Below are 18677 nucleotides of genomic sequence, written 5' to 3'. Positions count from 1 at the left end.
TGTTAAGTATACAAGTTTATCACCAGTTCTACTGTTCAGCAGCAAAACACCATGGTGGAAATAAAGACAGAAAATAGTAATTCCAATGCCAAGTCATCTTGGGCTCCCTGCTGCTGAATACAGCAGAAATACTACTCTGTGGGATCATCATACTCTGCCTTGAGAGCTTCGTACTTCATTGCAGCTCAACATGGGCCTTTTTCTAACAGGGACCTGAAAGAACAGATGGGAACCTGGAAAGCACTGCTGAAAGAAATGCACATTTGTGATGTGTGATGGTACAACTAAGCCAGGGTTACCCCACCACAAATCCTTTAAATGTCACATTGAACAGGCACAACGGGCAGGGTAAGAAAAATACTGGGTTTGTGATAAGGAAACCATATGACAGTGCATGTCCACCTGAGAGCTGCACAGTGTTGTCTCTAGTCTGGTTATCATTAATAAGAGCAGACCATCTTACAGCAAGGGAGAGCAGTATTTTGACTGAAGGCACTTCATCACAGCATCTGCCTGTTCTGAAACAGGAAAAGGACCTGGGACTACAGAGATGGGTCTCCTGCTCAAGAATTTCAAATACACTAGGATTGGGGAATGAAACATGGCTGGTTAGTAATTGGTGGTTTACACTGCACAAATAGTAAAATAAAGAAAGTATATCCACAGGAGAAGAGAAAGAAGCATAAATAGCTTCCCATTTGGATTAGTCTCTTGCACTACAAACGTAGGCTGGAAAAAAACCTACTTGTCAGCAAGTACTGGCAATTTTTAGAGCAACCAACCACCTAACCACCAAGTCCCAGATGACACAAATGGAAAGAAAAATCTGGAACTCAGATTTGCAATATGTGGACTGAAACAAGAAACCTAGTCTCCATGTTTTTTCAAAAGAAGTAATGTTAAGCATCACATGTAAAAAGGTCAGTTAAACTGGGGAAAAATAAAGATAAGAAAAATAATTTACAAAACAGGAAATTAAATTAACAGCAAAGTGTGTCCGTGAAAGTTACTTCAGGAACCATCTGAGTTAGAAAAACTATTAGAAATGAGAGAATAGCTAAATAAATTAAATTATTTTGCACATACACAGATACAAATAAAAAATAGAGAAAAATCAAAATTTTTGAACAGAGATGAGGAAAAATAAAAAAGATAAAAGCCAAAAATGGAAAACTACATGTTAACTGGACTTAGGAAGTTGAAGGTTTACAATGAAAGTAAACATATAACAAAAATAGGAAGAACAATTAAGGGGGAAAAACCTAAAAGAATTATAAAAGACAGATTTTTTTTTATTTTTTTTTTTTTACTTCACTGCATTTCTTTGAAAGCTGTAAGAATATGCCTGGTATGCTACGGGAGGATGCTACAGAAACAGAACTAACTAATAAATGTATACCCTAATGGTTCTCAGCTGCAGTTCAGCATTTTAGTGCTGTAACAAAGTATTTTAACACAGGAAAAGAAGCTGCTGCCCTGGTACTTTATCCTGCAAAACTGTGAATACCTCTTCCATTTACACCAGTGAATATTGGTTTTCAAGGTCAGGCAGACAGCTTTTAAAATGCCCTGTGCCTTCCTTACAGTCTCCATTTCCCTAACCAATCCACTCATACACTACATAAGTAACTTCAGCAGGGGTCACCAAGAGAGGCAAAATGCAAGTTGCATATGAATGAGCAAACACCTACATACTTGTGCCTTTGAGGAATTACACAAGTCAGAGAAGACTTGTGTACAGCATCTTCTTTTAAGAATAAATAAATCAGGTAGGAAAAATGTGGTCTTGGTGAACTGTGCACTGCCTTGGAAAAGGTGTGAAATTGTGCTCCATGTGATTAGGAGCTCAGACAAACAGAACTTCAATGAATCATTGAATTGTAAGAAAACAATTTCATATAGCATAAGCTGGAGAAGAAAATAAACCATGCAGAGACTGAAAAGTATTGGGAGCTAGTAATTTAAAAATTAAAGAAAAAAGCAGGAAGGAAGAGAACCAGGAATTACTGCAGGACCCAATGAACTGTAACACTTATAGAAAATGTTATCATTCTACACTGGGCTTTATTCATCAAAGAAAATATCAAAACAGGAATAGCTTCTCTAGTTATCATTCTATTAATAAAACAACAGTTCCAGAACACAAGTTTAACAGAAGTTACTGCATTTGATGATCCTGTTCATCTGCAAAACTCAAGCAGTAAGTTTTTTCTGAATTGATTCCAGTTGGAACTAGATATAAAAAAAGCCGAAGAGTTACTGGAAACTTACAACAATCTTTTCTAACTCTGGCAAAATCTAATTGTCCTGTCAGATAGAAGGTGAATTACTCTGTTTTTTTTAATCTAAAGTTGTCAAGCTTCAATTACGAGCCATTAGAAATGATCACTTCTGATTTTGTCTATCACCATAACGATCCTTCCACTATCAAGTTCTGGTCTCTGAGCAGGTACTTGCAGGCTGCCACCAAACAATCTCAGACTTCTGTTCTTTAAGCTGAACAGAGATGGCTCATACCTGCAACTGGTTTTAACCGGCCTCCTTGGCAAAAGCTATTCAAACACATGGGCTTTCTTTTTCAATTTCCTGTGGTCTATAACCCATACTGCAGACAGGTTGCAGACAAAATCTTTTTGAGTCCTGGTCAGTTTGCTCATAAAGCATCTTTGAGCTATGACGCTGACACAACATCCATGCTTTTTCAGGCTGACAAAAGACTAAGCTATGTACTTGGCAAAAACTGTCAGAAGCTCTGTTCAGCACTACAAAGCTGCTGGAATAGTTGTGTCCCTCTCTAGAGTTTTTTTTTATTTTTAAATTTTCCCAAGACTGGCATTACTTAAGCAAATAAACAGAAAAGACATGGAGAAAAAAAATAGCTAAGCTAATAAATACATCTATGCCTTTGCATTGCAATCTAAGGTCCTAAAAAGGACACCACCATTTTGGATATTTGAGCCAGTATCTAAGGCTTATTTAGAGGGTATCTCTCCTCCTGGAATACTACCCTCCCACCTAAGAACGTGGGCGACCATTTCATGAGCTAATGAACAATGATACATTACAAAGGTACTCATACAGGGGTTTTTTCACAGGTACTGAAAAGAAAGAATAAACTTTACACTGGGGTTTTAATATTTTTCTGCTAGCACAAGCAAATTTTTTTTTGATAATAGATCAAAGAACATCTATACAGATCAAGAGCTAGATCAAGGACATGTATATACCCACAAGATTGCACACTGGAAACATGAAACTACAAGAGCAATACATTTCATTCAGGTCATTTTTCACTGCAGTAAAAAGAATAAATGCTACAGGTGATTCTGTTGGAAATGCCACACTGCAAATGCTCTGACTTGTAAAAAAAATAGTTTTCTCCTAACTACAGAGAAACAACATCCTAAAATAATAAATTAGTTGTAAAAGTCAAAGGACCGTAAGTTCACTGAACTAAAAATCAGTAGCAATTAGCATTTGGCTTAAAATCTACAAAATAAAATAACTGATTCTTCTCTAATAGAAGAGGCCTACCAACTTCAAAATTTATCATTTGTGATGAGACTGAAGGATTTCCTAGTTAAAAGAATTTCTCACCAAATTCTGCTCTTTCTTATGTGGACAGCACTTTCATCAAAATAAGGGGACTTGCATCTAAGCAGTTCAGATCAGAAATGAATGCTGCAGCTTCGATGTAGTACAATGACACAAGTGAAACCCTGACCTCTGCTGAAACTGGAGGCAAAACACTTACTAATATCAATGGATCAGAATTTCTGCCTCCAGGTATTTTCAAAATTCTCTCTCCAACAATACATTCAAAAACAAGAATATGGAAGATCTACAACTACTGCTGTTTACTGCAGGATTTAACATTTTCCAAAGGTTCTTAAAGTCAAGCATACAGGAGACATGGCTGGTGTCTATTTGCTTTTCTCTGGCACTGAGCACAGATAATTTTTCTCTGTACAATGTTTTAGAACACAGGAACCGGGGAAAAAATTAGTAGATAAAACATTACTATGACTTCTGATCCAGATACAGGATTGTTTATCTGCACAAAAATACACATAGTTTCAGCCTGTCATTTCCAGCTCACACTGTTAATTATATTTCAATGCACCTCACTAGATAAAAGGAATAGTCCAGCCAAAAGCATATAAAGGTTGTAGTCCAAATTATGCAAGGTGTCTTCCAGCTGATAATTCCAACAGGTAATGAACTGTTTAATCTTATGCAGCTTGGCAAACATGCCTGTTTATCTTTACCCAAACCTTCAACTCGCACATCAAACCAAAGATATCATCCACAAATACGATGACTGAATCTTCTTTTCAGTTAGCATCATACAAAGCTTTAATTATATTCTGTCTACTAAATATTTTTGTATAAAGAAAAAAACTAGGGTTCAAACACAGCAACAAAAAAAGTAATTTTTTGAATATCCAGTTTGATGTATTTCTTACATTTCGTACATGATCTCAGCCTATCAGTTGAACTCTGGCAGGCAATCAGAAATAATACTAATCGTGAGCACCTGCTGCACATGGGCCACAAATTCTTTGCAATTATAGGTGACAAAATCCCTGGGCCTTATACTACAGCCTGCCACTACCGTCTCCCGTGTTTAAGTATTGAGTCTGCAGACCACAGACCTCACAACAGAGTTGTAACAGCAGCAGTGATTACCTCTAGTCCTCATACAAGGAAACTGTGGCCCAAATCAACTGAATCATGAGCACACTCTCTCTGTTCCTGCTTGAGTAAGAAGAGAAATCAAACTGAAGGACACATGGAGTTCCAGCTCCTAACTCCAGGCATTAGCAATTCTTTGGTTTTCTGCCTTTTACTCCAGTTTATGTCTCCAAGGACAGAGGATAAAAATTCTTGGATGAAAACTTTCAGTTCCTGAACAGGAGTTAGAAAGTATTTAACTCTGCTCTAAATAATAAGATTTCCATTGCCTCAGAGTAATCAGTTAGGATTTAATGGAAGTACAGAAAAAGACTAAAAGCTTAAGAGAAGAAACCCAAGAACTGAAAATACATTTTCTCTGGGGAATCATTGTCAGAACAAATAATCTCTCTTTCTTCCATTTAAATTCTCTGCATTTCTGCTTTTGTATCTTGGTAAAAGGTGACAACTGGAAGAAGTTTTCTATTATAAAGTCTTCTTTAGGATAATACATGTAGCATTAAACTAATTTTAGGGAAAAAACTCAGCTGTTCTAGAGAGGATTACAATTTCAGTGGGTTTATTCTGGGTTTATCATCAGGTATTATACTTCCCCATCTTCTGATAAATATTATCCATTATGCCAGATTTGGTTATACTTCCACATATCTGTGGTTATATAGCCTGCAGCATGATTGGAACTCTGTGGTAATTGAAGTAACAACCTATCCAGCAGACACTCATTTCATTCACTGTAAGTATATAATTATTAAGTGAAAAGTCAGTCAAGGTTGATAACGTCCCTATTTTACAGTATCTTAATTACAGAAACCTTCATTTAGCTTGTGTCTTTACTACTGTATTTGCAAATACCTCAAAGAAAGCCTTAAACCAATAAAGCAAGAAAGAATGATGCAGAAATTACTTTGCATCTGACAATCAAGAGGAACAAGAACTGGAGAAAACAAACCTGTATTTCACGAGGGACATTTTGTATTCCAAATGGAATGGTATCCTAGGGGGTTCTTTTGCTTAGATGTACATACTCCTAGGTGCTGTATCTGAATATTGCCAGTCAATATCAAAGCAAAGATTAAAGGTAATGCCTCAGAAAAATAAATATCTGACTTTTTATTCAGTCAGTGAGGTGAATTTACCATCAATGTAAGGAGGTACAATTCTTTACAAATTGCATGTATTTATGCAAGCACAGAATTAGACTTGCATACTATCAAAATCCTTCCATGAAAACTTTTAGGTGGAAATGTATTCATGTGCTAAGATTTTGAATCAAAATACATACATCTAAAAAATACCTGCAACTAAAAGGTTAAACAGTATTTTCACTCTCTGCAGTGGTATAACCCTGTTCTAGGACATCGATTTTACATCAGTGACCCCAGATGACCCAAACCAACATTTTCTTGCTTATAGCCAGAAAAATCAAATAAAATCTGAAACATTAACTGAAAATAAAGCGTTGTATTATTTTTATCTTAAATCTGCAGAAATTCTGAGTATTTGGAAGGATAACTGCCTGAGACTGGTTTCACTGAAGTACTACTTGAAAACAAATTGACACTATTTCTTAAATATTCTATCCATCTCTATGCTCATCCTCAAAGGAAGCTAAATGAGGCAAAGTATCCTAAAGAGCCCTTTGCACATTTCTGGGACCTGACCATGTTAATCTAACTTGAACAATGTCAAAAAAATAAAGAAAACAAAGCAAAACCATGCTGTATGACATTAATAACAACAAAAAGAATGTAACTTAAAGAAACCTGTGAATGCCAGACCAACTGTTCATTGACTTTTTCAATAACCTTCAGGTTTTTAAGAGACCAAAAACTGGTTTTGTACTTCCAACTTATTAATGTTTCAGGATCAAGTTGTCAAATACATGCTGTAACCCCATCCAACAGGTCCTGACCAAATACATACAGGCAGTACCTGAAACGGCAAAATGAACAGAACCCAAAACTCCACTACCTTGTCTGTGAGACAAGGAAAGTACTATTTACCTTTCTTTGAAATTAATTTGATCCTATCTGTTAAGCGTAATGACATAGGTCATCACTTTCTTGATCCTCTTCTGGGCATTCCACCACCAGACAGAGCTTTCTGCCTGCTTCTGAATAGCTCCAGTCACATGCAATATCTTTCCTCCAAAACTAAAATTCTCTTCATATAACATGTAGAAACAGCACCTGTATACTATCAGGAAAGGGGTTAAACAACGAAATAAAACAAATTTTATAACATGAGCTGCTCAAACTATAGAAGTGGCAAACTTGCAAGAATGTTTGTTGGTCATCAGCAGGGCTAGTGTCATGCTAAAGTAGTTTGAATTGCATGTGGGAACCTGTTCCATCTGTCCAATGAAGAGAAGACACTATTTTTTTTCTGTTTTTTAATCCTAGCTTTCTGGCATCTTAGCACCACATTCTTTCTGAAATTAGCTATAGTCATTAAGGAAAACAAACATTGTGAAATTTATCTGAGCCCAGTATCTCAGAAGAGGTAGCTGTAGAATTAGAATCTAATGAAGAATGATTAAAATTGGTGATAAACACTTCCACAGTTATTCCAAATTTACTCATCTGTGTTGCTTCTTCATACTTATTCTGTTGCAAGGCAGTCAGCTGAAGAAGCTGAACTAAAAAGCAGAGACACTACATTTCTGTGGCACTAAACTTACAAAACCTTGATTTCCTTATGCTTATCCTAGTTAAAGATGAAATTTTTCATTTTCCCTGAAGAGAGTTAGAGTAAAACTTCAGACCAAGCTCTATTTCTTGAAGCTGGTATGTAAGTCCCCCTGTGACTGCAAAACTAGTTTTAGGTCACTTCAGGAGTTATTATTCTGTGTGCAATTACGTCATACTGCTGTCTATAAAGTATTACATAGATATATAAACCATTTCAATAAAGTTATTACCACCAGATCTCGAAAGAAAGAGATAGAAGAGAAGCTCATCTTTGAGCATCAACACAGAAAGGCCCTGATCAAAAGACTTGGTCTTCGAACCAAGCTGCTGTGTCAGTTCAAGCTGCCTGAACACATATTTCATATTTCCTACATTACACATATTTGCATCTAATTATACAGAATTTAATACCTCCACTACATTTATACAAACTAAATCTCTATCCTCCAAGTGAAAATCAAAGTATTTTACATATTTAAATGAACGCCATCAGACAAGATGACCTTTATAATCACCATTTCAAGAAACACAATTACAAGTGACTCAAGGCATATGGCAAGCTTAATTATGCTTAAACAGACTGGTTTCCAATCTTTTCAATCCTGACAAAAATAGACATCTGAAATAAAAACTTATTCAAGATTTTAGTTACAGGAAATGCATAGCAGAACTGATTCTTTATATGTTACTAAATTCTACTGATAATATTCATCAAAAAAGGCAATTCCATAACACACAAACTCCTCCTACCCTTTAGCTACTGAAAAGTTAAATAATATTTAACAGATATGATGTGGAATGAAAATCATTAGTCTGAATGTGATCCTCAAAACTTGACAACAATTTGATATGCAGTTACCACCATTACAGAATTATAAGATCAAAAGATATATATGGGTATATATAACCTAAAAGATCCCAACTGCTTTAAAAATTTTACTCATGCTCACACAATCAGTGAAACACAAACAAGCACAGAATAAGCATAACAGTACAAGTCCATGTAAACGCAGAAACTCCAATTTTTCAAATGAAACAGCAGAGAGCTGTACTAATGAGCAGAGTGTAATTACTCATGCTGTATTTGACCAAGACAAAACAAAAGGCACTCCACAAGATTGGGCTTCTTGGGGGTTTTGTTGTTGTTGTTTTATCCTTTGCTTTTCTTATGTGGACATGACTGTTACATGCTGCCCAACAGAAGGCTGCCAAGCACTACTTTGGAGTATCAGCTGAACGTCAGCTCAGAATAAAGGATGATACCAGTTGCAGTGCCAGTCCCTTTCCTGCATCACCACTGAGGGGTTTATACCTTCTGTGAAAGCTAAATAGAGTGAACGCTGGCTAAATCTGACAAGATCACTACTTAAGTAGAGATGGCCATAGACACAAGCAATAAGCCGTTCCATTTCACCACTCACTTTAATGACAACAAGCATTTCACACAGGTATGACATGCAGAACATAATCATCTTGCACAAATTAGAAGTGGTCACACAATGAAACTCAGAGCAACCTCTTCCTCATGGAAGCCCATCTGTTACACGCTATGTGGTTCTCCTTTAATGATTTATTTAAACAGAAGCAATCAAAAGGTTTGGTTTTTCAGTTTTAAATCAGATAATCGCTCAGACACAAACTACAGAAACAATATGAAAAGCCTACTTGGTGCAGAAAAACTAGCACTGAGGAAGAAAATTAAAAATACCACCTGAAAAATCACTGAAGTAAAAAATGGAATCATTTTGGTCACGTCATAGGGAGATCCTGAGTTGATATTTTTTGCAGCAATTAAAAATGGTGTAAAGTTGTTAATAATCTTTAGACATTTTTCAAAAAGCTTTACAAAAATCAGTAACGAGAAGAAAAAGAGAAGCTTTTATATAATAGCTATTATTAAAAACAAATATTTAAACAAACAAACAAAAGGTAGATTTCCCAGTGGGAAGCACACTGCATGTGCTTCTAGCGTTTCTATTATAAGACTTTCACTGTTGAACCTGTCAGAACAAAAATGTGTCTTTGAAAGAGAATAAAAATGCTTTGCGGTAAATGGTCATTAACAGTTTGATAAATCACATCCCATGCAATTGTACATGGAGCACAGAACCTGCTCTTCATAAATATTTCAGTATGCAACAGCCAGCATTACTTTAAGCAGCACCACTAGTGGTTTCTGTTGTCTACACAATAAGTTTTAGACTAATTAATTGCATCCTCTATAACAGTCAAAAATGCAGCTTTTGAAACAATGACTGCAAAAAGATTAGAATAATTTTTGTTATTCTTCGAAGTACATTCTGAACACATTCCTAAGTAGCTAAGCCAAAACACAGATATATTTTTTTAAAAAAGCAAATAAAAAAATGGACTAGGATAGGTTTCTCCTCTGTTATGAGGACAAAAAGCTGTAAGACATTCTGTGCAAGCATGCAGTGTGAGTATTGAACAAAAGAAAAAAACTGAGCATGAAAGAAAATTCCAGCTTCCTGAGAAACCCCTCTGCTACATCTAGTTCATTGTTTAATAAATATATCTGTTCAATTCCACAAAGCTTTACTGTACAAGCAGGCTGGTAAGAGCTTTAGGTCTTACACAAGCAATTTCTAAGACAATAAAACTCAAGGATGCCAACAAAAGTTGAGCAGTAGAGACTGAAGTATCAGCCTTCGAACAAGAGGGTTTTTTTAAAAAGAGTTAAAAAGTTATTTTCATGTGCATGAAAGCCTTTATTTTATATTTCCTCTAGAAATTAATTCAGTATAGAAACTCTACTTAACATGACTTGACAAGCACAACCTAGCAATTTGATCAGGAAACATGGTGCTCCCTGGTTTTGTGCATACATCCACTACTTTCTAGGAAATGGTTTCCCGAAAGTGTAATAGGGCCAGAAAAAGGCTGAGAGCGGCCAAAAAAGGAACTCAGCAGATGAGGCAGGAAAACTTGCCGATCAGTACTGGTAATAATAACAAGAGGATATGTTTCATTTCCAGCCCTGGGTTACAAATGCCAATCAACACAAGCCAGGACTTATAAGTGCAATCCAACAGTTTGGCAGACAGGCAAGTAATCAAGCTTCACTTGTCTGGAACACAAGTTTGGTTTTTCCAGGTTATAAAGCAGTTCTCTTCCTTGCCATACAAGAACCTTCTGACTTTATAAGGCAGGTCAACAATCAAGTACAAGACCTTCAGCAATTTCCCCAGAACCATTATGTCTTAGGCTACCATGTAGAAGAACGTAAAGCTCACACAAAATCACAGTATCACTTGATTTCACATCTATTTATTGCAAGTGATTGATTCAATCAGGACTTGTACTGATGCTAGACCATCAATTGGGAAACTGTTTCACTACCATTTCAGATAAAATTACATGACCTCTAAGTGTCTGGCTTTCCTACCTATAAAATGACAATAAAATTTGATCACTTTTACAGAAGCGTTTTTAATGCCTTCAGAAGAAAGTCAAAGCCTAAAGGGCAAATTAGTACTATTCATCCTAAAATGCTAATACATAGCTTTTCTTGTCAATGCTTCTATTATCCAATGGGAAAAACATTTTTGAGCATCTCTAAAAATACAAAAGGACTTTTTGTCAAATTTCCTTTACAGGGAGCACTGACAGCTCTCAGTGCAGTAAGCCAAGCCTGATTTTTGCACTACATCTGCAATATCTTTTATACTGGGGCAGCTGGCACAGAGTGAGAAAATTCATTAACATGCTAATGATGTGTCCTATTTAAAATTCCAGTTCTGATTATTGTGTGATTAAGTCTCTTCCCTTGACGTCTGCTTCCTTATATCTGCATTACTGTGAGAAATCAACAATTATTAGTGAAGTAAAAAGTAGGTGACCAATTTATACACAAGAGAAAGACAAACATACGCACATATTTTAGCATTTAATTTTTTTTTATTTAATGCTTTCCATACAAAGGAGTAGTATCTTCAGTTCAAAAAAAAAAGTTTTGAAGAAGCTCACAGGCACAAAACATAACAATTCAAACTGTAGATGATGTAGAAATAGACATGTACAGGAATACCCAGGCAGAGGTGCCATATAAAAAGAGAGAGGGCTCCTGAGGCAGGGAAAGTATAGGATTACACCCTGGAAACAATTCATAAGCAAGACTGAAGAGATAACAGCTCTAGTTGATCTGATTACCTTTACTAAAGAAAATAAAGCATCCCCTTTCTAAAGCGAAGGACTTCTAAACCCACTGACTTAGTTAAACTGGGATAAGCCTTTAAAGATCAAAATCATAGAAAGACTTGGGTTGGAAGGGACCTCAAAGGCCATCTAGTTCCAACCCCCCTTTCACTTGACCAGGTTGCTCAAAGCCCTGTCCTATTTGGCCTAGAACACTCCCAGGGATGGGGCACCCACAGCTTCTCTGGGCAACCTCTTCCAGTGCCTCACCGCCCCCACAATAAAGAATGTCTTCCTAAAAGCTAATCTAAGTCTACCCTCCTTCAGTGTGAAGTCATTCCCCCTTGCCTGATCACTCCATAAAGATCAAGAGACCTCTTTCCCCATATCGCTTTCATTGGACTATGTTTAGTTTATGGACAGACACTTATTTCATAGCAAAGCTAAAGCATTGCACAAGTCTGCCACAAGAAGGAATCACAGGCACATCCCTACTGCACACCAGGACACAGATCAGCCAGCCTAGCCCTGATCATTTTTGCTGTTTCAGTTAGAGAGCCCTTCAGGCCAAGCTAATAAATGCTGAGCAGACAGATATTAACAAAAACAGAGAGGACATTAACATCTTCAGCTAGTACAATTAGATGGAGAAAGGATTTCTCTCTCTGGTTTGTAGCTTTAAGAAGTCAAACTAACCAAGAATGGGCAGCACCAGCAGTGACACAACTCACACTAATTTTACTCACAGCACAGAGCAACTGAACCTGTGGTGCCCTACTAGCTCAAGGAACAAGCATCATAGGAGCCATTTTCCTGCCATGCTATACTCTCCCAAAATTCACACTGTCACCAAAACCAATGGGTCAACACCCCTTGCCATCACAAGTCCCACAGACCTGCTGAACCCCTTGTGCTGATGCTGGTGCTTCCACCACACAGTAGTGGGCCACACGGACATTCTAATGCCTAGCTCACATCAGGTTTCTTGTCTACACTGACCTGGTGTACGGGCTGGGGCAGGAACACAAGGAAAAGGCAAAACTGCCTTCCTCCACAGCAACACAGATTTTACTGGCATAAACAAAACACCAAGGCTGAGGCTGTGAAGTAAGTCAGCTCAGCTACCCCAACTCAAATCCCACCTTTCACAGTGCAGACAAAGTCAACACACTTACCTCCAGTTCTTTTAAACACCAAAAACAAATGGTAGAAAAATTGTATTCCAACTCTTTACGCTTTATTCTCTAAACATAAAAGTGCTGAATAACACTGATTTCATAAGGGTGCATGCCATCTTCAAGACACCAACTGCATACTGGTTTCCACAGCGCATGAGAAGGCTCATATTCCGTTAAATGCGATGGTATCAAACTCATGCTAGTGTTCTCAAACCTAAGTGAGTTTCCATTTGTTAAAGAAGAAAATTGTGTAGATCACAGGTAAAGGGGGCAGGAACAAGAAGAAAGGAATATTTCATGTTTCAATTTATGTATCTATGACTAGTATCTGCTTGACAGAGTTTTATTTTACACAAGGATAAATTTCTCCTTATGCCTACAGAGTCACAATAAATTAAAACAACAATCCCCATAGCAAACATTCAGTATTTTGAAATTTATTTTCTTAAATTGTGGGATAGTGTATCAGATCAAGAAGACATCTCCTTACTGCTACATAAATGCAACAGGGAAAGAAAAGAGTCTGAACTGCTACAAATTCTGTTGCTTCAGCAAAAGTCTTGTACAGGCTTTATTTAAAACCCTGCTGAAGAAAAATACAAATGAGAAGTAAATGTGAATTATAGGAAGTTTAATTGTCCCAGGAACAAAAGAGAAACAAAATGGACTGATTAGAAGGTTAGAACCCTTTTCAACTCTTCTGCAAATCCAAGTAAAGAGAAAGCATTGCCTGATGTGCATTTGTGGGTTTATATCACAATGCACTAAATTTGAGGAATAGTTTTTAAAATTTTTATCTAGATTTTAAAAAGGCAAATTCTTATGTAGTAGTGTGTATACATATAAAGTTCTATTCATTTTTAAAACAGTCTTAGATGTATCCAGTTGCCTACAAATATTTTTGTTTCTAAGATAGCTCTGCTTATCCACTTGGTACGAAGAAATACTAACCGTAAGATCTGGAAATAGTACTCGTAAGATCCTGGAAAAAAAAAGACATTTCAAACCCCTAGAGCTTTAAAGTAACTCAGAATTATACTTATACCTATGGAAGTAACTATAGTAACTGTACATTTGCAGGCAGTCAAATGTTACTCAGTCTTTTCATTTAAGCAAGCAGCAAGGCCATCTATCTGCTTAACTTCAGGAAAGAGTACAGCAGACAAGAGGGTAAGCAAAGGCTAGGAATGACCTCGCTATTTGCTCATTTGTCAATAACTTGCCCAGTAATTGCAGACAACCTCCCCATTTCCACCATGACACTACAACCCAAGCATACTGCTTACAGTTATAGGAGAGCAGCATTTTGCAAGCTGTTTAAACCCTCTCTCAAACTTAAATTTGCTATGAGAACTCTTGCTTTCAGAATCAGGCATCCCTTCCACTTCATATGTTCAGATCCACCCCCAAATATGGTATATATGTACACAAGAAACATTTAGTTGTATATAGTAAACATGTTCCTTTTGTCACAGCTGGCTACACCTATTGCTTCCGCATCAAAGACTACATGTTCCTCTGTATGTGAATGCATGCACAGTACCATCATCGCTATGATAAAAACGGTTTAGAAAAGAAAGGTTTTGAGAACTAGGCTAAGAGAGATTTCAAAAAGTTGTATATCACTGTAATATCCCTTCTCCCACAAGCCTCCCTCAACTCCAGTGGAAACAGTTGAGAAGACATTGAGAATACTGCTTATCTAGGTCCCGGCCAAACTCTCCTCAGGACATTCAGTATGTTTTGTAAAATGCAGAATGATTCATCAAACCCAGCACACTTCCAGGAGTTCTGGACTGAGTAAAAAGCTGTAACAGCCTGTGAACTACTTACCAAAGGCAGTCTCTCCTTGCTCAAGTTCTTGCTTCAGTCTGGTGTAATCATCTTTAATTCTCTCTAACTTTCGGACATTTTTGCCACTCAGAACCAACAGTTCATTGAGTAGTCCTTCCAGTCCCTCCTTCTCAGATGCTAATGACCTTATTTCTTCTGCAAGATCCTTCGCAGTGCCAAAATTACTTCCTGCATGTTTTGAGGGGGCAGGGGGAAGAAAGAGGAAAAAGACAATGAAGCAGACACTTGCAACATCAGTAGGTTACATAGCAATCCCAGGAAATTAGGCAATTATACTTCCCAAAAGCAATTGAAAGATGAATTTTGGGGGAACAAAAGAAAACCAAAAGGCAAATCTGCTTTGCAAGCATCCATTCCTTTAATATTACGAAAAAAAATAATTGTTGTAACTGATTTGACCTTATACACACAGAAATAGTATTGTCTTTAATTATTGATACAATTTATATTTTTGCAGGAAACCTGTTCCTAAGGGTTCATACTTCAGAAACGCCAAACTGCAATTCATTGGTCATTGTGGTGTGATCTCTGAGACCATTTTCTTCTTTTGGAGTACACCTCAATTCACAGTACTTTTTAAACAAAGGCTGTCAACCTGCTAGACCTCAAAGTACCACCACCAGCAGCTGCCAAGAGGGGTTCCATTCCTCCACAGTGCAGGAGTGAATGGAAGCACTTTCAGTGAATAACTACAATCATTCTCCCGGAGGAAACATGCTGTTGCAAACTCAAGTGGCCATATGAGGGCAGGTGAGCCAAAGAGAGGCTGTACTTTCCAAAATTTTGGAAAATACTGTATCAGATAACTCAGGTTTAAAGACTGAACATTGCTAAGTATGATAGTCTTGTTTTGTGTTTGGTTTCTTGAGGTTTTTTTTTTTAGTCTCAAGATTATGGTAGTTTCAGTCGACCTCTTCCTCACTTTTTTCTTTTTAAGAGGTCAAAAGTCCATTATTTCTAATTCTCAGCTAAAACCCTGTTTACCAGTTCCGTCTAACAAAGAATTAGACAATTAAATAACTAAAAATATGCTTTACAAATAGTAGGATCTTACAGGTTACCAGTGCATTTGCTGGGAAACAACAGAACAAATTTTATTATCTTAATCTGTCATGTCTCCAAATAGGCAAAACAAAGCAGCAAGATAAGCAAGACAAAAATCACTAGAAAAATGGCAGATATTCAGACACTTCTAAGGCAACAAGACATAAGTCCAGCTTTATTCACCTGAACTCACCCCAAGCATCAAAGCACAGGAGTATTAATAATACATGAAGGCAAGAGAATCTTCATTAGAATCTGGAGCCTGCCCTTGCATTTCAGTAGACAGCAAGGAAAAAGGTATGATATTGCATATGAAAGTTTTATACAAGCTGAATGGATCTTAATTCCCAGAGGAGAAGTTTATATCAGAACTGAGGCTATAAGGAAATGGCTTCAGATACACGCCCAAAAGCCAACAACCCCCCCACATGATGCAGCTTCCCATGACAACAGAAATGCCTGAAAGTTTACAGTGAAAATTCATAAGACCATACAAAAACCTTGTGCAGCACAAGTACCATCAGTGAGTTCTGACCTCAATCACAGCAACCAAAGTAACTGCTTTCTAAATGCCATAAGAAGGTTGATTAAAAAATTAATATACAATCCATAGCTGCCAGCATGAAAAAACATGCCCTCCTGGGGTTGTTTTTTGAGGTAAAGTCACATTGGATGCCACAGAAACATTCTGAAGACATATGTCAAGATATTTTATTCTGTTAATACCATGAAAATGTTAAAATTCCTCTTTTCAATGATAAAATAATTATTTTGTGTAAGTGAACACAGTAACTGTTACTCTGTCAACCACTCAAAGCTATATTTTATACAGCCATACCAGAGAAAGAGTTCTGATTGGGTGATATAAGTCAGACCAAACTCTTCCCAGGAAACTCAAAAATCACTGAAGCTAATTGGACTGGTCTCTCAGAAAATCTGTACAGAGACAACAAAGCTAAGGAATTAATAGTCTGAGACCAATGCTGAGATTCTGGACTAAACGAACACATGAGACAGGGATTCTATGAAGGGGACTGAAGAACAAAATGTCACTTTTGCCATCTTTCCTCCTGTCTTGCAGTGACACTTACTAGAAATGTGCAATTTTAGCCACTGAATATATGTTCATATAAACATACTGGGCGCAAACTACTGCAGCAAATTTGAAGTATCCAGTACTCTGAACAGGTAGAATAACATGCTTGCAGTACACTGTCATAAGGAACTGAGTATGTACACTTCACTTTGAGGGACTGAACATTATCACCATCTCAAAGCAACAAAAACAGTTAAAAATTCCTCCTTAATCTTGCCCTCTGGGGCTCCCTCCTTGCATGCATCCTTCATAACCCACTCTCTACAGATAGTGACATCAGGTAAGCTCCAGCGGCTTGATGCGAATGCCAAAAATACCAGCCAAATCAAGCAAAACAACCCACACTGGAAAAACAGTAATGAAAAAAAAATCACCAGGCAGAAAGCAGCTATATAATTGCCTTTACATACTGTAAACATTAATATATTTACATTATTTCCTCTTTTCCTAAGATTCTACTTGTATGACTACAGCTAAATTTGTACTCTGCACATCAAATATATTTTATATATATATAGTTACAGGCCACAAACTCATGCCCATTATAACAGCCCATGGTCAGATTTTTCTATATTGGGCATACTGTTGTCCATTTAGTAGCCTCGAAGTAAAATATCATTATTCTGATACCATTTGCCAGCAACAAATTGACTAAAAATATGGTTTGAAATCTGTCCCATTTTATAAAAAACAACAAATGTGTTATTAATTAAACTTTATTAAATACTGCCCCCTTCAAAATATAAGACAAAGTTAATGGCCCACAAATTTTTTATTCACATTTTTTCTCACATTTATGGCAGAAATTCCATACACTCACAGTTACCATTATTTATACTTGAAGCAGAGAGATAAGTCCCATCCTTATGAAACTATAGCACGGACAAGGGAGCTATTTTTGCATTAATAGTAAAGTATACCTATTGCACGCTGGCTTGAATTTAAGAAATAATAGACTGGTCAATCTTTACCATTATCTATAAATTAATTCTTCATAGAATAACACCACTACCTTTAATAATTCATAAGAAAGTTTACATTTTAGCTTAGGGCATTTGCCAGCATAGTATTTATCAGTAGCACTGGAATTCAAGGCTGAAAATCCTTCACCCTCTGACTAATGAGAATACAAAGTGATTCCAACACCAGAAGAGAAATTGAAGAAAATAAATATCATTCACCTACCCACAAAGAAAAAAGCTTTACACATGACAGAAATGTAAGATTCTGGAATCACTGCCAGTGTGTTTGCACCTCTGAAAAAATAAACAGCAAATGAGGGACGGTCTACCATCTCTTGAAACATTTTACACTATTCCAGCATATTTGAATTACAATTATTGCTTTTAAGCAATAACATGTGCCAACGCTTTTACAAAGCATAACGCAAGTGAATGATTGATGTGATCCTGAAAGCTAACTGTCATCTAGAAACAGGCGAGAGACCCCACAGACATGCATTTGGAGGAGTAATTCTCAAGTAATTCCCAGCCATAGAGAGCCTCCTGTACCTGGACTGAATCAATCACCATAGAGCAACCCAGAAAAAAAAAAGGAGGGGCGTGGGGGAGAGAGGGTAAGTAAACCCAAAAGTAATAACATTTCAAATCAGTAATAACAACTCAAAGGCTCAAGTGAACATTATAAATAAGAAAAGGCAAAAATACGCTGAAGTAAAAGGCAGAAGTTTGGAAGATGGCAATTCAGCAATACTGAGACCCAACCTGTGCCAAAGCCTCTCCTAAACCCATGCTGGCTGGGTCTGATCCCTTGTCCATCCTGTAGGTGCTGTGTGATTGTGCTGAGGATGATCTGTTACATAACCTTGCCAGGCACTGAGGTCAGGCTGACGGGCCTGTAGTTTCCCGGGTCTTCCTTCCGGACCTTTTTGTGGATTGGTGTGACATTTGCCAACTTCCAATCATCTGGCACCTCCTCAGTGAGCCAGGACTGTTGGTAGATGAT

General features: G+C 37.1%; 1 protein-coding gene across 1 annotated transcript in view; it reads right to left on the bottom strand.

Moving 5' to 3' along the window:
- Positions 1-18677, bottom strand: part of DISC1 (disrupted in schizophrenia 1) — a 171338-nt gene that overhangs the window by 81324 nt on the left and 71337 nt on the right. Inside the window, 1 exon segment of the mRNA XM_017817605.1 lies at positions 14552-14740. Coding sequence (XP_017673094.1) covers positions 14552-14740 — 189 coding nt within the window.

The sequence above is a fragment of the Lepidothrix coronata genome, unplaced genomic scaffold, assembly GCF_001604755.1.
Source record: "Lepidothrix coronata isolate B3197 unplaced genomic scaffold, Lepidothrix_coronata-1.0 Scaffold61, whole genome shotgun sequence".
Taxonomy (NCBI): Eukaryota; Metazoa; Chordata; class Aves; order Passeriformes; family Pipridae; genus Lepidothrix; species Lepidothrix coronata.
The sequence above is the reverse complement of the archived record's forward strand: the minus strand, read 5'-3'. Positions and strand labels throughout refer to the sequence as shown.